The 23367-nt window shown below is 40.0% G+C and overlaps 1 protein-coding gene and 1 non-coding gene across 2 annotated transcripts; one reads left to right on the top strand and one right to left on the bottom strand.

Annotated features, from left to right (window-relative positions):
* The first annotated feature begins 11389 nt into the window (after positions 1-11389).
* Positions 11390-12816, top strand: LOC149753754 (uncharacterized). Its single transcript, XM_089930378.1, has 6 exons — positions 11390-11552; positions 11670-11873; positions 11952-12044; positions 12145-12246; positions 12333-12662; positions 12766-12816. Exons 2-6 carry the CDS (start codon positions 11778-11780, stop codon positions 12814-12816), a joined length of 672 nt encoding a protein of 223 aa, XP_089786504.1. The 5' UTR covers positions 11390-11552; positions 11670-11777.
* Positions 12817-18310: 5494 nt separating this feature from the next.
* On the bottom strand, positions 18311-18416 carry LOC120105976 (small nucleolar RNA R71). Its single transcript, XR_005508224.3, has one exon. It is a non-coding gene; the product is annotated as a small nucleolar RNA R71 (small nucleolar RNA).
* Positions 18417-23367: the final 4951 nt, after the last annotated feature.

Here is a 23367-nt window from a genome sequence, read left to right as displayed (position 1 = left end):
TAAGAGCTTCAGGAAATGGGGCCTTTGGGATGTGAGTTTTGGCAGAAGGTGGACTAGCTGAAGAAGAAGAAGAAGATTTTAGATTTTCATTTGACACATTTCTATCCTCTTCTTCACCTTCCTTATTGTTGTCCTCCCCAATCTTATTGTCTACTACACGTCCACTCCTTAGGATAGTCAAAGCATTGGCTTGTTCATGATGAATTGCATTTAATTGATTTTCTCGAGCCATGTATTGTCCCCTAGGATTACTTAGTAGTTGGCTTGGAAGCTTTCCTTCCTCTTGCTTGTTCAGTGCATTAGCTAGTTGCCCCATTTGGGATTCTAGCTTGGCGATGGATTGCGTGTGAGAGTGCACCAATTGTGTAATGGTTTCCAAACCTTGAAGGGCGTTCAACACTTTCTCCTCAAAGGCTGTGTTTCTTTGGGGTGGAGGAGAAGTGTGTTGAAATTGAATCGAGTGACGGTAGGGATGAATATTTTGTGGGGTTTGAAACTTCTAAGGATTTTGAAAATTTTTGGGAATAGGGTTGGGCTGTGTTCGAAGCTTGCTGCTTCCAAGAAAAGTTTAGATGATTTCGCCATCCCGGGTTATATGTATTGGAAAATGGGTCAGTACCCGGTCTAGGCTGTGTTTGAGCAACATTGATGTGTTCTTGCACGAGTTCGGGGAATTGGGGCGCTGAAGGGCACTCATGAATAGGGTGGGATGGGCTAGAATAGATAGTACATACTTGTGCTTGGGAAGAGTTCATGTAATGCCCACCTATCATCAGTTGGTCAATCTTATGGGACAATGCATCTACCTTGCTAGACAGGTCCATAGAATGACTTATTTCACAAATGGTCCATTTTCTTTGATAACTCAGGGGTGCTTCACGAGAACAGGAACCATGGTGGAGGGAGTTTTCATTTAGATTTTCAAATAATTGCCATGCTTCATGCTCATTTCGAAGCATGAATGTCCCCCCGCATGCGGCATCAATCATCTGACGGTTTCGTTCAGTCAATCCGTCATAGAATCATTGCACTAGCTGCCATTTAGGTATTTGATGATGTGGGCATTTACGGATTAGGTTCCGAAATCTCTCCCAAGTTTCATGAAATTCTTCTTCCTCAGTTTGGGAGAAGCTTGTAATGGCACGTCTAAACTGGTTCGTTCTTCCTATGGGAAAGTATTTTTTAAGGAATTCTTGTTGCATTTGATCCCAAGAACGAATCGAGTTAGCTTCTAAAGAATTCAGCCATTATTTGGCTCTATCTTTAAGGAAGAAGGGGAATAATCTAAGTTTCAGAGCATCATCAGTGAAGTTCTGAATCTTGACAGTGGTGCAAATCTCAAGGAATTCATCTAGGTGCTTATATGGGTCTTCATTGGTGAGCCCATAAAAAGATGGGAGCATTTGGATCACACTAGACTTTATTTCATATTGTACCGCTGCTACCTCAGGTAATCGAATGCAAGATGGGGAAGTGTAAATGGTGGGAGTAAAGTACTCCCTCAGGAGTTTGGGTTGTTCTTCAGCCATCTCAGGAGGTGGGGATGATTCTAATGTTCTGATCTCAGTTCGAATATTCCTAAGGGTCCGTTCTATTTCCGGGTCAAAAGGTAATAGATCACGTACTCTAGAATGATTTCCTTGCATACACTAGTACTTGATCAGTCAAGCATGCAATAAAAGATAAACACATCAATCCTTGTATTTGTCCTAAAATCACTAGACAGCTCCTAACTGGTTTGAAGAGGGCACCTAAGCCTCCAATCCGGTCTAATGAACCGAGTCGACCAGGTAAGCTCCCAGGTAAGTGGAGGGGTCACGATGCGTTTGCAAAGGTCCCACTTAAAACTCACTTGCCTCGAACAGATGAACTGTCTCCCTTATAGGGACAAAGCTTGCCTAGACATCAACTAAGCCACAGAGCGAAATTGGTGCAACTTTCGGTGATCTTCGTCCTATTGAGCTCGGATGTCCCTAGGAGCCAACGTCTAATTGATTTTAATTAAAGTGGCACTATGTGAGATTGAGTTCACCTAAGTTGGGCAAGAATCCGGTGATAAAATCTGGCTCTTATCTTGTTGGGGTGATTGCCCTTACTATATACGGATTAATTTGTGTATGTGTATCAAGCATGCATTCACACTTTTGCTGAAATTAAAATCAAACAATCACCACAAAATTTCAAGCTAATAATTAATTTAAATAAGAAAGGTGTAGAGGTTACCAAAGGAAATTTTCCCAGCAATTTAAATTTTTTAGGCAAACCTTTACAGCATTCCTTTTCATCCCAGATTTTTCCTTCGATTCCTGATCAAATAAGACCAAAAAAAAATTGAAAAAAAAAATTAGTAGAAGAGAAAAAGAAGATAAGAAAAGTAACAATAATAGAAAATAATTATATATATATATATTTTTAAAAGTTTTTTTTAATTAATTTTTTTTAATGATAGGAAAAATAACTATGCAAGCAATCTCCGGCAACAGCGCCAAAAATTGATTGGTTATTTTAATTTCAAAAATAAACCACGCAATAGCACGTATCCTGTATGATAGTGATTACGGGTGTCGGTCCCCAGGAATTGGAGATAAGTTATTTTTCTTTTAAAAATAAATCACGAAGAAGAATTTGCTAACTTGATTTAACTAAATTAATCTATGAGTACGAATTGAAATTTATCAAAGTAGATGGATCTAGGGTTTGGAATCCACCGCGTAGCATTGCATTAGGGACTGTGTTCTTAATTTTTATCTTTTGGAGAGGCATGCAAAATTGGCTACAAGCCTTTTAAAATAAAAACATAAAGAGTATTAGGAAGATCCATCTTCGGTATAGCATGAAGTGTCTACCTAAGTATGCTAATCTAGGGTGTAGCACACCTCATCTTCCTAGGCATGGATCATCTTAGACTACTTTAGCAAACATGATTAGTAACTAGCATGCTCAAAGTTTAAATATCATAAAGGAATATTTCATTGAAAATTAGAATTTAAACAAGCTCCAAAAATATTAAAAGAGTAAGAACTACAATGCCCTGATACATTGCTAGGGCTTCATCCAACCCTAGATTGGATGTTTAGCTGAGCATGGCTTCTGGATGACCTCCCATCTGCAAATGAAAGCCTTCACCTCCCATCATTCCCAAAATATCACAAAACATTCTCTTTCCTCCCCCCCTCTTTCTCTTTTTTTTTTATTTCTCTTCTCTCTTCTTCCACGCACGGCTTTCTCCTTCCTTTTATTCACCGAAACAGGGGGTCCCCTGTTTCTGTCGGAGCCTCCCCCTGTTTCTGTCAATAAAAGGAAGGAGAAAGCCGTGCGTGGAAGAAGAGAGAAGAGAAATAAAAAAAAAAGAGAAAGAGGGGGGGGGGAGGAAAGAGAATGTTTTGTGATATTTTGGGAATGATGGGAGGTGAAGGCTTTCATTTGCAGATGGGAGGTCATCCAGAAGCCATGCTCAGCTAAACATCCAATCTAGGGCTGGATGAAGCCCTAGCAATGTATCAGGGCATTGTAGTTCTTGCTCTTTTAATATTTTTGGAGCTTGTTTAAATTCTAATTTTCAATGAAATATTCCTTTATGATATTTAAACTTTGAGCATGCTAGTTACTAATCATATTTGCTAAAGTAGTCTAAGATGATCCATGCCTAGGAAGATGAGGTGTGCTACACCCTAGATTAGCATACTTAGGTAGACACTTCATGCTATACCGAAGATGGATCTTCCTAACACTCTTTATGTTTTTATTTTAAAAGGCTTGTAGCCAATTTTGCATGCCTCTCCAAAAGATAAAAATGAAGAACACAGTCCCTAATGCAATGCTACGCGGTGGATTCCAAACCCTAGATCCATCTACTTTGATAAATTTCAATTCGTACTCATAGATTAATTTAGTTAAATCAAGTTAGCAAATTCTTCTTCGTGATTTATTTTTTTTAAAAAAATAACTTATCTCCAATCCCTATGGACCGACACCCATAATCACTATCCTACAGGATACGTGCTATTGTGTGGTTTATTTTTGAAATTGAAATCACATTAAGCTGAGATATCACTTCATCAAAAAGTTGCTAAAAGATGGCAGTTTGTTACTTGAGAAGATTCAAGGAGTACAGAATTCAGCTGATATGTTGACTAAGACAGTCACTACAGAGAAATTAAGGCGATGCATGGCCTCAATTGGCCTCCAAAGATAGTTGAATGGAGGTGCTGCACAGAGAATACAGATCAAGATATGGAAGTTTGTTTATTTTTAAGATAGATGCACGACTGGATGTATCAGTCTCCAAGTGGGAGAGTTGTTGGGTTGTGGAGCCTGATCCATTCTCTTTTTTTCTAGACCCCTATGTGCACTATGGTGGTAGAGGATCAAGAGAAGACAAGCCGGAAAGAGTTTGAGAAGATTCAGAGTTGAATCAGCAAAGAAAAAATCTTCAGCAAGGTTCGGAGTCGACTCCAGCAGACTTGGAGTCGACTCTGGCACGCAGGTAGACTTGGCACAGCTTTTGGAGTCGACTCCAGCAGACTTGGAGTCGACTCCCCAGTGTTGGAGTCGACTCGAGAACTCCAAGAGTCGACTCCCACAGGCAGACAGAGAGGCATTTTCTATGGACTGTTGCCGAGTCGACTCGCAGAATTGTGGGAGTCGACTCGAGCACGATTTTCACGCGAGGCTGAGTTATGAACCGGGTCCAAGCTAAGGTTTTTTGAGCCCTAATCAAAGTAAGAGATTGGGAGGTATATATAGACTTCTTGAGGGACACGAGAGGTATGTTGCAACCTAAAGAAACCCTAGAACTCATCAACGAGAGGTTCCAAAAGTAGATCCTTTGTGTGCATCAGGAAGACGACGTGTTGCTTGTCTTGAGAGAGATTGTTTGCTGTGAGAAAGAGAGTTTGTTCTCTTCTCTTGAATCTCTGTAACTTCCTTTGATCATATAGTGAAATATTGATCTGTGCGGCTGTGGACGTAGGAGCAAGAGACTCCGAACCACATAAACTTGAGTGTCTTGTGCGTTTGCTATTATTTTTTGCCGTGTTCTTCTTTCTCCTACTATCCTTTATATTCCGCAATCGTAGGGTTGATCCCTAACAGGCCATTGCGAACGGAAGACACACGTAACAGGGGATTATCTTGGATGAAGTTACGAAATAAGGATGTAATCCGAGATGCAGGGGATTTGATGCGGTCGTGGGATGAAGATAGATCACGAACGCATCCGGAGGGAGGCTAGGACGGGCTCTGGATTTGGTTTGCAATAAGGATATGGCTGGAATGCTCATCCTTGGAGCTCGGGGATGTTGCCGTTGGCTGGACGTGGATGCAGTGGGTGAGAAGAAGATGGGATTCGAAGTAGGGGATAAGCTTGTATTTGCTGGGATTGGAGTGGTTAATTGCAAACGGGATAAGAAAGCAAGCTGGGTGCCCAGATGTGGAAGGAACTGGGAGCGTGGAGTTGGGATTAATTCAGAAGAAGTGGGTTTTGATTTTATCCCACGGGTCATGTGACTTTATTCCAGAACAGGGGAAGAAAAATGACGTGGAAGGAGCTTTGGATGTGGAAGGGAAGAAATCCGGAAGAAAAGCTCTTCCGTGGTGCTCGGGGAGGAAGGTTGTTCGATTGGTTTTGTTCATGGGATACAGGAGGAAAGGAAGTGCTCTGTTTTGTTTTCGTGAAGAGGAACGGTTGGGATGCTAGGTTTATCCGTGGGAGGATGGAGCTAGATCCTACGCGAACAGTGAAGTGATGCTGGATTCGAACTGATATTGAAGCAGGGGATGTTTGGATGAAGCTCACGGCTGAGAAGAGATGAGGCTTTGGGATCCGTGCAACTATAGATGGTATGCTTTGAGATCTGAGAGACAAATAGGGATTTGATTATTTTTGAGAATAAAATAGGAGAATTGGATCATGTGGAAAAAGAGTTGGAACGATTGGGAAGAAATTTAGGTGAACTTATGAAAAGTCAGGAATTAATGGGAAGCACTGGATTTTGGAGAAGAGTTCTTAGAGTCGACTCCAGAGAATATGAAATTGTGAAATGATGCAGTGTCAGTTTAGGCTTTAACTAATTAAGCTTGACTCGACCTGCATACATTAAGCTTAATCAGTAAATAAATAAGTAAAACTCGAATTACCTTTAATAATTTATTAAAATGCAATGATGAAGATAACACAATTTTTTTAGTTGAATTTATAAAATATGTGAATTAAAATAATGATAAGTGCTATGAATAAGATATTAATTTATGCATTATTTAGCACTTATTAGCCGGACACATGTGCGGCTTAACCAGGAACCTAGAAAGATTATCAGGCTATGGTGTTCTACACCTGCAGAATTTTTGAAGAAGAGATCTTCAAATTAGAAACTTCTGATTTTTGTTTCAGTTTTATAAATCTTAATTAACCCTCTTCAGATTCTAATCTCTCCTTCCTAATGAGTTCAAAGATCTTCTGGATTTGGATCCAGAAAATTTTTGAATTCTACGATCCGAGGCGCGTTCATACGATGAACGACGTCCCGTTCGAATTCTGCTACGAACGTCGCATCGAACGGAGCGTAACTCAGCAGTAGTATCAGAGCCATGGTTCTAGGGAGCATGATTAGGACTTAAGGATTGATTACCACATTTTTAATCTGATTTTTAAAAGAATTATGCTTGCTGGATTTTCTGCGTGCTGAAATTTCAGGTTGCTGAAATTTTCAGCATGCAGATTTTTATTTGCTATGATCTTGCAAATTATTTTAGAATTGCAATTAGATTACAATGTTTTAAATTAAGTAATGCATGATCTGAAATCCAGAGAATAGCATAATAGGTTTAAAGTTTCAGATCTGAAAATATACATGAGATGCATGTGGTAATCATAATGTTCATACTTGTTTAAGGTTATGTTTAAAACAATGTATGCATGAGATGTACGTATTAGTTAAACAAAATTTATTTGCATGAGATGTAAATAAAACCCTTAAACAATAGGACATTTATATAAGATGTAAACTGAAACAATTATGTCATTTACATAAGATGTAATCACATAATATATGAAAGGGTTTCATAATTACATAGGATGTAAACCTGAACCAATGTGACATTTACATAAGATGTAAATCGAATGACATTTGGTATGGGGTAGATGGTTACATTAGATGTAAATCCCAAGAGACCTAAAACCTTCCTAAATCAATCGAGAGTGAATGATACGTTGAGCTTACTAGGATCTCATGCATGTCACAGAAAATTTCAAAAAATTTCAGATCGCAGCGGAAAGGCATGCAAGATCCCGTTCATCACATGAACATATTTTTAAAACTTCGTTTGTAGATAGATTAGGATTAAATTCTTATGAACCAATTTTAAATCATTAAGAATGTCAGATCTTCACCTTGTGTTGGTAGATGGTCTCCGCAAATCTGATATTCGTGGATTTGTAGAAGGTTCGATGGAAACCGTACATGCGTTCGACCTCTACGGGTATCCACACGAGGTAGTGAACCGATCGAAGCTTTTGGATCTCTTCGGGGTGCTAGCTCCCTTGCAAAGATGGCTATTGATGGCTGATATCCTCTCCTTTGAATCAACTCTTGATTGCCTAGAAAGGAGGAAGAAGAAGGAGGGATGTAGGTGTAGGGAATATCTCCCGAGTTGTCCGATAAAATCGAATGCCAGGCATGAAAATCAGTTTTAAAATTTTTTTATTTATTTTATTTATAATAATTATAAATATTTAATTTAACTTTTATGTAAAATTACCTCAAGCACGCAGCGGAAGTTGGTCGAGGTAATCTGGATCTGGATCTGGATTTGGATATCTGAAGGTAGCTCTGCGAGGCCTGGATCTGCAAGCCCTCTACTTCGCACGCATGTCGAGCTTCGTAGGAAGGTTGGACGATATCTGTATTTTGCAAAACCACTTTTTGCAAAAAGGACCCTAGAAGAAACACTTTTCTTTTCTTCTCCTTCTTCTTCTTCCTTCTCTCCCGTTTCCAACCCGAGAGCTTCAATTTTGGACTGATCGCAGAGGAGAAGAGAGGAGACTAGAAAGTGATAAGTGCTTAATAATTTATTATTTAGTTATCTTTCCATAGCACTTATCAATGTTCTTAAACTAATAAATACATATTTTACCATGAAATTGAATAAACATTGAAATAAATTTAAAATATGGTAAGAGGTAAATAATTTTTTTCTCAAAACAGACTCTGAACTTGTCTCTCTCCTGTTTGCAATCTTTCATGCAAACATATAAGGAGGAGATTGTGTTGACCCGGTTTAGTAACCTGATGGAGTTGTAACCAAGCTAAGGCTATGATTAAATAGATTTTGGTTCTGATTAGATAATTATTTTTGGAAAAAGGTTTGATTAACCCTTTTTATTAAGTCACGGTCCTATTTTTAGTCTTGTCGAGTCCAGTCTGAAGCAGTTTAGCAAGAATTAAATTTAAATGACATTGGGCTTGAGAACAAGTTCAAGCAAATCAACGATCATGACACTACAACAAAAAATCTGTTTGCCGACCCTATATTGCCGACGCTAGATAAAAGCGTCGGCAATTTTTTTTCTTGCAACAGTAAATGCCGACGCTTTTGGAAAGCGTCGGTACAAAATCTTCTGCCGACGCTTTTGATAGCGTCGCATTGTTTAATCACCGACGCTTATAAGCGTCGGCATAAGGGATAAATGCGACGACGCTTATAAGCGTCGTCAGACTTCATTTCTCCCACAACAAAACCTGATCGACCCTCTCCCTCCGCAGCCTTAAATCCCTACTATCCCTAGCTCGCTCACGCCGACCGACTCCCCCCTCCCTCCGCCGATCTCAGCCATTCCCCTCCTTCGAGCGACCCCAAATCGCGTTCCTCCGCCGCATCTCCTTCCCCTCCTCCCCCTCTCCGTTGGCCTCCTCTTTGTGGATATCTCCCGCCTCCTCCGCCGCAGAGCACTCACGCGGCGTTTGAAGTTTGGAGCCGGCAAGGACAGGGACAAGGCCAGGTTTGGGATCTTCTTCTCTTGCTTCGATCTTTAAATTCTAGATGTTCTGGATCTTTAAATCCGTGCTTGCCACCGCCATCCACACCGGCAGAGCCTGAGGGTAGCTATCCTCCTCCGCCGCCTGGGATGCTGAATTCTGAATACTACCCTCCATCATCAGGTTCATGGGTTTGCTCACATTGTTACTGGGATTTCTTCTATGCTAGTCCATATATATGTTGTGTTTTTCTTTCTACTAGTTCGTAACTTCTGTTTTTTTTTTTAAATTTGAAGAACTATTGGTGCTTTTGGTTGATGTATAACTATAGAGTAAGGTGGTTTTCTTCTGCATATTTTCAAATTACTGCTCATAGATTACGTATTAGAAGCTAAATGATTGAGGAGGTGATCGCAGATGGGAAAAAGATGCTGGAATGTTTGAGTGAAAATCTGACCTTGCCTACGGGACTCCTTCCCCAATTCATGGTGGAAATAAGCTTTATATTTTTTTTTTGTTTTTAATTTTGATATGATTTTGCATGACAAAATAAGCTCCAGGTTCAGGTTCTATTCTGATACTGGTGTCCTTGTCGTATTTTCCAAAAGTATTATCCTATCATAAAGCTGATTATCGATTAGATGCAAAAAATATCAAATTTTAAATAAACTTAGATCGAAACCCATCAAAATAAATATAGTTTAGGCCTGATGCCCCTCCGCTATATTTGGTCATTAACTCCTTCAATTTTTTTTTTTTTAGATTTATAAGTAGTATCTAAGTTTATAGTCATCATCTGACCAAAGATATTTATATACTACAAACAAGAGAAGTTCATGGTTCTGTTGGTTCTTCTGGTGGTCCTGATGTGGTGCTGACGGTCCTACTATAGTTCTCAAAAAGTAATTGATCCTTAGGTCTACCTAAACCATCTTTTTAGCTTTATAATTAGCATCTAATTTTGCAATTATCATCTGACACAGAACATTTGTACTAATGCACTATAAAGTAATGTAAGAGAGAACTCCTTTCGAAAGTGAATTAGTACGTTATCAAATCAAAGCCATAATTATATCTCAAACAAAACCGTAGTTTATTTCCTACAAAAGTGGATGTCAGACAAGTAACTGCAGTTAAACATCGTGCTTCTGTAGCAGTGATGCGAGCAATTCCTTAACCCTTCATGCTTCGAGTCTAGACCCCATAAAACAGAGTCAACCACATTTAGTATTTATTTTCATAAGTACATAAGTACTAAAGGGTCTCAAAAAAATCTATTTTGAGAATACGACCATGGCAACCACATTTGGTCCAGACATCTACAGGCTGTAGAAATTTGAAAAATATATTAAAATGGTCTCACTTTGAAACACCAGTCAAAACACCATGCTATTAAACTGAGAGCAATATTTGACTTGCCTTGAACCATCTGACATCATCAGGATTGTGAAACATAAAACGCACAGTGGCCTTCTTCTTTGACACTCTTTGGGGGTAACTGCAACAACAAAAAGAAGCAAAACACCTTAACTTGCAACAAAGCCATAACGAAAATGAGATCAATGGACAAAATGCAGAAGCATACAAAATGAAGATTTTAGGGGTTGCTAATTATACTTTACTATTTTGTGACCATTCGCTCATATTGCACACGCAAGAGAAAAAATTGAAAATGCAAAGCAAGGACATCACTTTCAGTTTATAAAAAAGTGAATTTTTGCTCTTCAAAGTACAATCTGAATCCTAAAAGACACGGAAATCATGCCTTGGAAAAATGAACAAACCCCTCCATATGAAGGAGGTTTGACGGTTCTTTTTTATTCAAATCTTGGCTGCATAATTTCTCATGTATTTAGCCTGGATAATTCTAACAGGCGGTACTCCTGTCGTTATTCCCATAAAGGATCCAGCACCATTTCCAAGGTTTTAGAATGTGGTGCATGCAGCTACATAAGCAAATGTGGCCCCCTGATTGCAGAGAATCATCTATATATAGTTAGAGTTGTCATACTGCATAAGGGCCAAAAAAGCAGTCCACTACGAACTGTCCAGCAGCATTGCAGGTTTAAGCTATTGGTTAGGTTGGACATGTCTTTCAGGTAGCTAGTTACATGGATAAATAATGTTATTGTTATTAACTATATTATAACTATTGATATTAGATATTAAGAACTAACAAGCACTGATTAATAGTTATCATTGTTACTATTACTACTATTTATGCAAAAGAAGAAAAAAAAAGATTACTATTGTTGCCTTATTTGTATTATTGTTTATTTTCTAATTATTTTAATTAATTTGCCTCCAATGTTTTAATTATTATTTTTTATAGATGAACAAGTGAGAGTGAGGTTGACACGGGGTTCCTCTCGAGCACGAGATGTGTGGCAGCTTCGTGAGGATGAGAAGATGGTCGTCGAATGCAACAAACTAGGGCAGCCCATCAAGAGGGCTGGAAGCCTTTTATCAAGTTTCTTAGGATCAGTTGCGCGTAGGGGTCAGTTGTGTCCGCTCAACTATCATAAGTGGAATGATATGCTTCCTTCTTATAAAGTTGAGCTTCTTAAATTTGTACAGGTAAAGAATTGAATTTAATATTATTAATTTGATAGCTACTGTATGTTAATTTGCTTACTATTATAAATTTAATTTTTTGATTTAATATTATTATAACATTCTTTTGTTTTGGTGTAGAAAAAGTTTGTGCTCCCTCCAGAGAGCCATGATTGGGTGCTAAAGTCCCTCAACCGCAAATGAAAAGAATATAAGTCGAAGTTGAAGGCCGACTGGAAGCGCGAGGGTATGACAGAGGAGGAGGTTGCTCGTGTTTGTCCTCCTGATGTATACCATCATCAGTGGAGGGAGCTTGTTCACTATTGGTTTTTCGAGAGAGGACAGGTTGTGTATTCTCTCTCAATACCTTATATAATATTTAATATATTTAATATATTACAATGTTTAATTTTTTCGTGGTAGACATATTCTGACATTGGTCGAGCCGCACGAGCATCTCAGACAATTCCTCACACTTCAGGCTCGAAGAGTTATGCGAGGCTCAGAGCTGAATTCGTAAGTTTTTTTGAAACTTTTTGAAACTCTTGTATCATATAGCATGTATCATGATATAGTTCTATAAGATGAAACTCTTCCAATATACTTTTTGTTGTAGATGGAAGACCATGGGAGGAAACCTGGTGAGGTGGAGTTCTATAAGATGACTCACACCCACCGAGATGGCAGCTTTGTCCGAGAGGAGTCGAGAGATATAGTTGTATGTATTTATTAATAATTTCTGCAATGATTTTTTATATATTTTAATTTTTCAAAAATTAATTTGATTGTTTTTGAGAGATATAGGACAGAGCTACATCCCTTATTTCAGAGCGTATCGGAGAGTCATCTTCAATCGGCAACACCAGAGGTGTCGAAGCTCAGGTGTTTACCGAGTTGATGGGCTCGGAGCGTTATGGTCGAGTGAGGGGTTATGGCGTTGGAGTTACCCCCACTCAGTTGTCTGCAGTGGGTAGATATACTCAAGATGTTAGACAGAGTAGTAGCACTGCAGAGGTTAATGATCTGAAGGCAGAGATAAAAGAGTTGAAGCAGAGCCACCAGACAGAGATGCAATCTTTGAGGGCTCAGATTAATCAGATTACATCTTTGTTGCATCAGTTTGTCCCTCCTCAGGTAAATTACTACATCTACTTGAATATTTTGCATAAGTATCATATTTTTCTTAAAGAGTTTAATAATTTTCGTATTCTTAACTGCTTTAGTTTTTTTATTACAGGTTCCTGATAGTTCATCTGCACGTAGAGATGGTGATGCTAGCGACCCCTGAAACATTTATTTTGGAGTTTATATGTATTTTTTTATGCTTTTTGAAGTACATTGTAAACGTAAATTGATAGTATGAATGTAATTTGACAATATGAATGTTTAGATAAATATGTTTGATTTTGTGTATATCTCGCTTAGTTGTGTGGCTTTGATTTTGTAAACAGGGTTTAGAAATTTGGTGCCTCCCTTTTCAGGAATGGCCTGAAGAAGATTATCCACCATATGCAAATGGTCCTGGCTATGTTGTGTCTTCTGATATTTCAAGCTTTATTGTATTAGAATTTGAGAAACAAAAATTGAGGGTACGCCTTTTTCTTTTTTTTAATCTTCTTATGCTTTGAACATTCTGGAATAGTTAATTTCTTTAGACAGGTTTAGGACTGCTTGAAACCAAATCTTACGTGCGTGCATGATGTTTTTCATCTTTGAAATGATCTTTGTGATGGCTGTCTGAAATCAAAAGACAGTCTCCCATGTTTTTGTGGATTTCTTTACTATTTAATCTGTTAAACGTGCATTCTTGCCTAGGATGTGGGTTCAAGGATCATGTGAGGTTGGTGTCTTTGCATGTCTAAATTACCTTGGAAGTGAGGTAACCTTGTTGTCACTTACATATCTGTAACTCCTTTCTTATGCATTTTTTATATTAACTATATGGAGATTTGAACTGTATTCTCAATTGCATGAAGGGCATAACTCATGCTATCAAATGTAAACCTGTCTGATCTGATTGAGTTATCTGAGTTGCATTTATAATGCATGGAAACATAATTTATAGCATTATTACAATACATGGTATAAATAAATTGTATATGTGAGTCCAGATAGTTGCTGTGATAGTTGTTGCACTCTGATAGTTACAATGAGATTGCCGGCATCAACAATTTCTAGTATCTTTTCATGCTCTGCTGGTACATTCTTCGGAATATTTTGCATGGCTGTTGATTGTGGAAGTGCCATCTTGTTCAGCCTTTCCCTTCACTTTTCTCTTCACAGCTATACTGAGACTTCTGAAGGTTCTCCTAGTCGCCGTCACTAGATTCCATGAGAAGTCCTCTAGGATGCTTCCTGATGTTTGAGAGTTTCTGAGCTGCTCACAGCACTCATCAAAGTTTCAATTGATTCGGCATTTTCCTTCAATTTGAGAGGCTTACCTGGTTTGATAGAGAGAACCAGGTGAATGCCTGGTTCTCCTCCGCTGCAAGGACTCTCATGGAGCAATGAGTTGTTGATGCTCTGCACATTGCTATTGATGCTTGCAGTGATTGCTGGATTTTTATTACCTGTATGATTCAACAACTGTTTCTGGATCTCTTTATTACCGCTGCTTGCCTCGGCTTTGTTGTTGTTAAGCCTGCGGCCTCTGCGAGTGTGGAGGATGCCTTGCATGTTTGCGGTCTCATGTCCTATTAACATGGTAGCCCCTTTGTTCTCACCTGCTAAGGTTATGATTCTTGTTGTGCCCTCGCTTCCCCAGCTGCTGCAACTGCCCAAGATTCAGCTTTTGGACCAATTTGGGCTCCTGAGTTGTTGCTTCTTGTTGTGGCTCGGAGGTTTCTTGGGGTGGTGAGGGAGATCTTGACCTTGTTGGAGTTGGAGATGGCTCTGAAGATCTTCTAGAAGATGGTGATGGTTGCTGCAGCTATGTTTGTTCTGCTGGCTGCTTCTGAGATGATTTCTGTGACAGCGACGGTGAGGGCGATGGTGGTGGAGCTCGAATCCTCCTGATCGGTATTTCTGTTGGAGTGGCTGATGGGGATCGGGATGGTGATGGAGGCCTTGATTGAGGTGGGGATGGGGGCTGAGGCTGGGTTGCTGGCTGTGGTGGTGGTGGTTGTGGTGGAGCATGAGCAGCTGGCCATAGCGTAGCCACTGGTGGACGTGGAGGTGGTGTGGGATTGGTCCAGCATGGCTGCTGCTGCCGGGTTGGTTGGCCATGGCTGCTGCTTCAATGTTTTGCTCTGTGGTAAGGACGAGGAGAAGGGGAAAAAAAAATGGAAGCTTTAGAAAGAGAATTGATGGATGAATGGGACTCTCCATGACGGAGAGATGGTTCCGTTTGTGTGGCAAACTTGTTCTAATAAGTTTGCATCCGATTCTTCAGGGACTCGTGGTAGTTTGATTTCTAGGCAAGAATTAATATTAAAAGCCTTTTATTTTTAAAAAAAAATTTAATATTCTAACGACGCTTTAAAGCGTCGCTAAAATGTCGACCAATTAGCGACGCTTTAAAGCGTCGTTACATTACAGCTAGCGACGCTTTAAAGCGTCGCTAAGTTTGCAATTGCCGACGCTAAAAAGCGTCGGGAAAACCTTCGACGTTTTTCGATGCGTCGGAAAAAATTTTCTCCACTGTAGCATAGGCGACGCTTTGCCGACGCTTACGAAAGCGTCGGGAAGGTTTTTAGCGACGCTTAAAAGCGTCGTTAAAGGCCAAAAAATGCGTCGCTAATGACCATTATTCTTGTAGTGTGACCCACCTCAAATCCAAAGCCAATTCCCAACCAATTCCTTACCTGCCTTCATATAAAATTTATAATTTTAAAACAAAAAAAATAAAAATCCACAATAATTTCAAGAAAAATTACTAGATTCACTGTTCATATGAACAGTGTTCCGTGAAAACACTGTTCATATGAACAGTGTTACAAAAAAATATATATATATAAAAGATAAAAACACTGTTCATCTTCTTCCCCCACTCCCCACAGTGTATCACAGCCGAGATTTAGGAGATGGCGTCTCCTGAGAGATCTTCCACGAAATCCTCCACGCGGCGCAGCCACCTCCCGTTCCCCCGCCTCTTCATCCGCAGTTGAGATCCCGCTCTTCCGCATCAGTCCATTTCAGCTGCATCCAACGAGCACACCAGCGACCAGCATCCTGTTTCTCCGCCATCAGCCGGTGCAGCCTCTCTTCCTAGCTCCTCCGCCATCAATCCCTGTGATTCAGCCTTCTCCACGATCATCGTCTGCCCAGCCATCCATGATCGGCTCGTCCAGCTCCATTCCATTGATCCGGCAATCTCACCTTATTCCGTCTGCACGTCAACATCCCGTCGATCCAACGGCCAGCTCCATTGATCCGGCCATCTGCATTCAACTCAGTGCTCCACGGATCATGCTAACATCCCGAGATCCAGCCATTCGCCATCCGTTCGCGATCTGTCCTCCGCTTCTTCTTTCGCGATGCATCTGGAGCCCGCCATCACGTTGATCCCGCGGCTCCTCCCACCGAGTATCTCGGATTCGCATCCCCAACAGCACGCTCCCAAGGGATCCATCACCGGGTGAGAGGGTCTATATGAAGAAGCCATCGGCAGGGAGCTTGGGGGGGAGCTCGGTTGGGAGAAAAATAGGGGAGACCCTCTGTTTCGGTGAAAAGAAGAAGAGAGCCGAGAGGGAAGAAGAAAAAAAAAGAAGAAATAAAAAAAGAGAGAAAGGAGGGGGAAAGAGAATAGTTTTGAATATTTTGGGAATAATGGGAGGTGATCAATTTCATTTGAAGATGGGAGGTCGTCCGGAAGCCATGCTCGGCTAAACATCTAGTCTAGGGCTGGATGAAGCCCTAGCAATGTTACAGGGCATTGTAGTTCTTATTTTCTTTATTATTTTGGAGCTTGTTTAAATTCTTATTATCAATAAAAAATCCTTTTATGATGTTTAAACTTTGAGCACGCTATTTATTATTCATGTTTGCTAAAGTAGTCTAAAATGATCCATGCCTAGGAAGATGAGGTGTACTGCACCCTAGGTTAGCATAATTAGGTAGACACTTCTTGCTATACCGAAGATAGATTTTCTTAAAACTCTTTATGCTTTTATTTTAAAAGGCTTGTAGCCAATATTGCATGCCTCTCCAAAAGATAAAAAAATAAAGAATACAAACCCTGATGCAATGCTATGTGGTGGACTCCAAACCCTAGATCCATTTATTATGATAAATTCTAATTCGCACTCATAGTTTAATTTAGTTAAATCAAGTTAGCAAATTCTTCTTCTTGATTTATTTTTTAAAAAAAATAACTTATTCTTCAATCACTGTGGACCGTCACCCGTAATCACTATCCTACAGGATACGCGCTATTGCGTGGTTTATTTTTGAAATTGAAATAATCGATCAATTTTTGGCGCCGTTGCCGGAGATTGCTAGCATAGTTATTTTTTCTATCATTAAAAAAATAATTAATTAAAAAAATTTCAATATATATATCTAAAATAAAATAAAAAAATTATTTTCTATTATTGTTACTTTTCTTATCTCTTTTTTTTTCTCTTCTACTATTTTTTTTTAATATTTTATTTTGGTCTTATTTGATCAGGAATTGAAGGAAAAATCTGGGATGATCAAAAGGAGAATAGCTGGAAAAGGAATGCTGTAAAGGTTTGCCTAAAAAAATTTAAATTGCTGGAGAAATTCCCTTTGGTAACCTCTAAACCTTTCTTATTTAAATTAATTAATAGCTTGAAATTTTGTGGTGATTGTTTAATTTTAATTTTAGCAAAATTGTGAATGCATGCTTGATACATATTCACCAATTAATCTGCACTTAGTAAGGGCAATCATCTCAACAAGATAAGAGCCGGATTTCATCATCGGACTCTTGCCCAACTTAGGTGAACTCAATCTCACATAATGTCACTTTAATTAAAATCAATTAGACGTTGGCTCCTAGGGACATTCGAGCTCAATAGGACGAAGATCACTGAAAGTTGCACCAATTTCGCTCTGTGGCTTAGTTGATGTCTAGGCAAGCTTTGTCCCTATAAGGAAGATAGTTCATCTGTTCGAGGCAAGTGGGTTTTAAGTGGAACTTTTGCGAACGCATCGTGACCCCTCCACTTACCTGGGAGCTTACCTGGTCAACTCGGTTCATTAGACCGGATTGGAGGCTTAGGTGCCCTCTTCAAACCAGTTAGGAGCTATCTAGTGATTTTAGGACAAATACAAGGATTGATATGTTTATCTTTTATTGCATGCTTGACTGATCAAGTACTAGTGTATGCAAGGGAGTCGTTCTAGCGTACGTGACCTATTACCTTTTGACCCTGAAATAGAACGGACCCTTAGGAATATTCGAGCTGAGATTAGAACATTAGAATCATCCCCACCTCCTGAGATGGCTGAAGAACAACCCAAACTCCTGAGGGAGTACTTTACTCCCACCATTTACACTTCCCCATCTTGCATTCGATTACCTGAGGTAGCAGCTGTACAATACGAAATAAAGTCTAGTGTGATCCAAATGCTCCCATCTTTTTATGGGCTCACCAACGAAGAACCATATAAACACCTATATGAATTTCTTGAGATTTGCACCACTGTCAAGATTCAGAACTTCACTGATGATGCTCTGAAACTTAGATTATTCCCTTTCTCCCTTAAAGATAGAGCCAAACAATGGCTGAATTCTTTAGAAGCTAACTCGATTCGTTCTTGGGATCAAATGCAACAAGAATTCCTTAAAAAATACTTTCCCATAGGAAGAACGAACCAGTTTAGACGTGCCATTACAAGCTTCTCCCAAACTGAAGGAGAAGAATTTCATGAAACTTGGGAGAGATTTCGGGACCTAATCCGTAAATGCCCTCGTCATCAAATACCTAAGTGGCAGCTAGTGCAATGTTTCTATGACGGATTGACTGAACGAAACCGTCAGATGATCGATGCTGCATGCAGGGGGACTTTCATGCTTCAAAATGAGCATGAAGCATGGCAATTATTTGAAAATCTTAATGAAAACTCCCTCCACCATGCTTTCTGTTCTCGTCAAGTACCCCCGAGTTCTCAAAGAAAAGGGACCATTTGTGAAATAAGTCATTCCATGGACCTGTCTAGCAAGGTAGATGCATTGTTCCATAAGATTGATCAATTGATGATAGGAGGACATATCGTTAGCTCGTCCCAAGAACAAGTGTGTGCTATCTGTTCTAGCCCATCGCACCCTATTCATGAGTGCCCCTCAGCACCCCAATATCTCGAACTCGTGCAAGAACACATCAATGCTGCCCAAACACAGCCCAGATCATGTAATGACCCATTTTCCAATACATATAACCCGGGATGGCGGAATCATCCAAATTTTTCTTGGAGGCAGCAAGCTTCGAATAATGCCCAACCCTACTCCCAAAATTTTCATCTCTACCATCCCTCAACTCAATTTCAACACCCTCCTCCTCCAACCCAAAGAAATACAGCCTTTGAGGAGAAAGTGTTGACTGCCCTTCAAGGTTTGGAGGCAAACACACAACTATTGCACTTCACACGCAATCAATTGCTAAGCTAGAATCCCAAATGGGTCAACTAGCCAATGCATTAAATAAGCGAGAGGAAGGTAAGCTTCCAAGTCAACCAATGAGTAATCCTAGGGGACAATACGTGGCTCAAAAAACTCGACTAAATCATGAGCAAGCCAATGCTTTGACTACTCTAAGAAGTGGACGTATAATAGATAATAAGGTTGGGGAGGGTAACAATAAGAAAGATGAAGAAGAGGGAAGGAATGTATCACATGAAATCCAAAACCTTCTTCAGCTAGTCCACCATCTGCCACAACCCACATTCCAAAGGCTCCATTCCCTGAAGCACTTAATGCACCCTCTCCCTTTGGCAAGAAGGGAACTTCATTAGAAGATATGATGGAGGTCTTCAAACAAGTTAAAATCAACCTCCCACTCCTTGATGCCATCAAACAAGTTCCCTCCTATGCCAAATTTCTCAAAGACCTTTGCACCCAAAAGCGGAAATCTAGGACACATGTGCCTAAAAAGGTCCTCCTAACTGAGCAGGTAAGTTCCATTCTCCAACACAACATCCCTCCAAAATTCAAAGATCCTGGCGCTCCCACTATTTCCTGTGTCATAGGAGATAACTCCATTGATCGAGCACTTTTAGATCTAGGAGCAAGTGTGAATCTTCTACCCTATTCAGTCTATGAAAAATTTGGGTTGGGTGAATTGAAACCTACCTCGGTATCTTTACAATTGGCTGATAGATCGGTGAAGATGCCAAGGGGGATGATTGAAGATGTTCTTGTCAAGGTAGACAAATTCTATTTTCCTGTAGATTTTATCGTCCTTGACATGGAACATGCGCCCAACCTAAAAAAACAAATCTCTGTGATTCTTGGCCGTCCCTTTTTAGCGACAGCCAATGCATGTATCAACTGTAGAATTGGGGCAATGGATATATCATTTGGGAACATGAAAATTAAGTTAAATGTGTTTCATGCTGCTGACCAACATGTGAGGGAAGACGAGTGTTGCCTAATTGACGAAATGGATGATCTTGTAGAGAACGCCCTTCCCTATATCTTAGCAAATGACCCCTTAGTGGTATGTTTGGCCCATTTTGACATTGACAACTTTGATATAGACAAGGCCGCAGAAGAAGTTAATATTTTACTCGACAATCAATCTCCTATGAGTTCCCTTCCTTGGAAGATCTGACCTGAACCCTTTCCCCCCATTGCTAGCACACCACTTTGTCCTTCCATTGATTCTCCACCTAAACTTGAGTTGAAGCCACTTCCGACAAATCTTAAGTATGCCTTTCTAGGACCAGAAGATAGCCTCCCTGTAATCATCGCAGCCAACTTATCTACTGAACAGGAGGGTAAACTTTTAAGGGTGCTAGAAGAGAATAAACATGCCATAGGATGGTCTGTAGCCGATTTGAAAGGGGTTGACCCCTTTGTTTGTATGCATCGAATTCATCTCGAAGATGATGCAAAGCCCACCCGAGAAATGCAAAGAAGACTCAATCCTAACATGAAGGAGGTAGTCAAGAAAGAAGTGGTGAAGTTATTAGATGCCGGAATCATTTATCTAATTTCTGATAGTAAGTGGGTGAGTCCGACACAAGTGGTACCCAAGAAATCAGGTATCACTGTGGTTGAAAATACGGAAGGAGAATTGATACAAACACGCACAACCACGGGTTGGTGCGTGTGCATTGACTACAGAAAACTTAATTCAATGACTAGGAAGGACCATTTTCCTCTACCTTTCATAGATCAAATTTTGGAATGGTTGGCTGGTCAAGGTTTCTACTGCTTCTTAGATGGTTATTCTGGATATAATCAAGTACCTGTTTACCTGGACGATCAAGACAAAACCACTTTTACTTGCCCATTTGGGACATTTGCATATAGGAGGATGCCTTTTGGACTATGCAATGTACCCGCAACTTTTCAACGATGCATGATGGCCATTTTTTCAGATATGGTGGAAAACTTTCTAGAAGTGTTCATTGATGATTTCTCAGTTTTTGGCCTATCTTTGACGATTGTCTGGACAATTTGACCTTAGTTTTGAAAAGATGTAAGGAGACCAACCTAGTATTAAGTTGGGAAAAGAGCCATTTCATGGTTCAAGAAGGCATAGTTTTAGGACACGTCGTATCCAAGAGGGGCATTGAAGTAGATAAAGCCAAAGTCGATCTTATTTTCAATCTCCCTCCACCCAAAACTGTGAAACAAATCCGATCATTCCTTGGCCATGCTGGTTTCTACCGTCGCTTCATTCAGGATTTCAGCAAGATTTCCAAACCCTTGTGCAATCTTCTTGCTAAGGACACTCCCTTTGTCTTTGATAAAGCATGCGAGGAGGCATTTAAAAATCTTCGCTTGAAATTAACCACTACACCTATCATACGGCCCCCTAATTGGACCCTTCCATTTGAACTGATGTGTGACGCATCCGACTATGCCATTGGGGCAGTTTTAGGGCAACGGCTAGATAAGGTACCTCATGTTATCTACTACGCTAGTAAAGCACTCTCAGATGCACAATTGAACTACACCACCACTGAGAAAGAATTGCTAGCTGTAGTATTCGTGCTAGACAAGTTTCGATCTTACCTATTAGGATCCAAGGTTACCGTATTCACTGATCATGCTGCCCTTCGACACCTTCTTGCAAAGAAGGACATCAAACCCCGTCTGATTCGATGGATTCTTTTACTACAAGAATTTGACCTAGAAATTCGTGACAAGAAAGAAACTGCAAATGTCGTAGCAGACCACTTATCTAGGATTCTTCTTGAGCCCTCTAAGAATACCTCAAACTTACATGATGCTTTCCCAGATGAACAATTATTTGGGGTACAAGGAATGAAAACGCCATGGTTTGCAAACATAGTGAATTACCTTGCCATAGGACGAATTCCTGATGATTGGTCAACTCAAGACAAGAATCGATTCTTTTCACAAGTAAAATTCTATTATTGGGATGATCCCGATCTATTCAAGTATTGTCCCAATCAAGTAATCCGTCGATGTGTCCCCGAATGCGAATTTCAAAGTATTCTTTCATTCTGCCATTCACAAGCTTGTGGGGGGCATTTTGGGGGTGGAAAAACTGCAGCAAAAGTTTTACAGAGTGGATTTTATTGGCCCACACTTTTCAAAGATGCCCATAACTTTTTCCAAACTTGTGAACGGTGCCAACGGATGGGTACCATCTCCCGTAGAGATATGATGCCTCTCAATCCTATTTTAATTGTAGAAATCTTTGATGTATGGGGTATTGACTTCATGGGCCCTTTCCCACCATCTTTTGGTTTCGAATATATTCTTGTAGGGGTTGATTATGTTTCAAAATGGGTATAAGCTGTCGTCACTAAAACTAATGACCACAAGGTTGTGATTAAATTTTTACATGAAAATATCTTTTGTCGTTTTGGCACACCCAGAGCCATCATCAGTGATGGGGGATCTCATTTTTGCAACCGGTCTTTCGAGGCTTTGGTTCGCAAATATAACATCACCCACAAAGTTGCTACCCCATACCATCCCCAAACGAGTGGACAAGTCGAGGTGTCTAATAGGGAGTTAAAACACATCTTAGAGAAAACGGTACGTCCCAATAGAAAAGATTGGTCTCAAAGGATAAATGATGCACTCTGGGCCTATCGTACTGCCTACAAAACTCCTATTGGCATGTCTCCCTACCGATTAGTTTTTTGGAAAAGCTTGTCACTTACCGGTAGAACTTGAACATAGAGCTTTTTGGGCTATCAAAAAGTTTAACTTAGACATGACAGTAGCTGGTCCTCACCGAAAACTCCAACTAAGTGAACTTGAAGAATTGCGCAATGAGGCTTGTGAAAATGCTAAAATTTATAAAGCAAGGACTAAGGCTTTTCATGATAAAAATATCAACCGTAAGTCCTTCGAACCTGGTCAAAAGGTTTGGCTGCTCAATTCCAAGTTGCGACTCTTCCCGGGTAAACTTCGCTCTAGGTGGGATGGACCATTCGTAGTGAAAAAGGTTTCTCCTTATGGTGCAGTAGAGATCCAACACCTCAATTGTGGACATGTTTTAAAAGTCAATGGTCAAAGGTTAAAACCTTATGTGGACTATGTTGCCGATGGGCAATTGATCGAATCCCTTAATTTGACGAACCCTGTTTATCAAAATAATTAAGGATGCACTGTGTCTAGCTGAAGACAATAAACTTAGCGCTTAATGGGAGGCAACCCAATTCTTTTAGTTTTCTTTAACATTGAGGACAATGTTAGGTTTAGGTTTGGAGGTATTTTTAAGTATTT

Source organism: Phoenix dactylifera, chromosome 4 (assembly GCF_051530095.1).
Source record: "Phoenix dactylifera cultivar Ajwa chromosome 4, Ajwa_hap1_PhDact_Kaust_v1.1, whole genome shotgun sequence".
NCBI lineage: Eukaryota > Viridiplantae > Streptophyta > Magnoliopsida > Arecales > Arecaceae > Phoenix > Phoenix dactylifera.
The sequence above is the reverse complement of the archived record's forward strand: the minus strand, read 5'-3'. Positions and strand labels throughout refer to the sequence as shown.

Bases quoted from the DNA above. Each gene is read 5' to 3' on its own strand.
- LOC149753754 (XM_089930378.1), top strand. From the start codon at position 11,778: ATGACAGAGGAGGAGGTTGCTCGTGTTTGTCCTCCTGATGTATACCAT. The intron at 12,045-12,144 runs GTAAGTTTTTTT...TTTTTGTTGTAG, and splicing joins CGAGGCTCAGAGCTGAATTC to ATGGAAGACCATGGGAGGAA. The intron at 12,247-12,332 runs GTATGTATTTAT...TGAGAGATATAG, and splicing joins AGGAGTCGAGAGATATAGTT to GACAGAGCTACATCCCTTAT.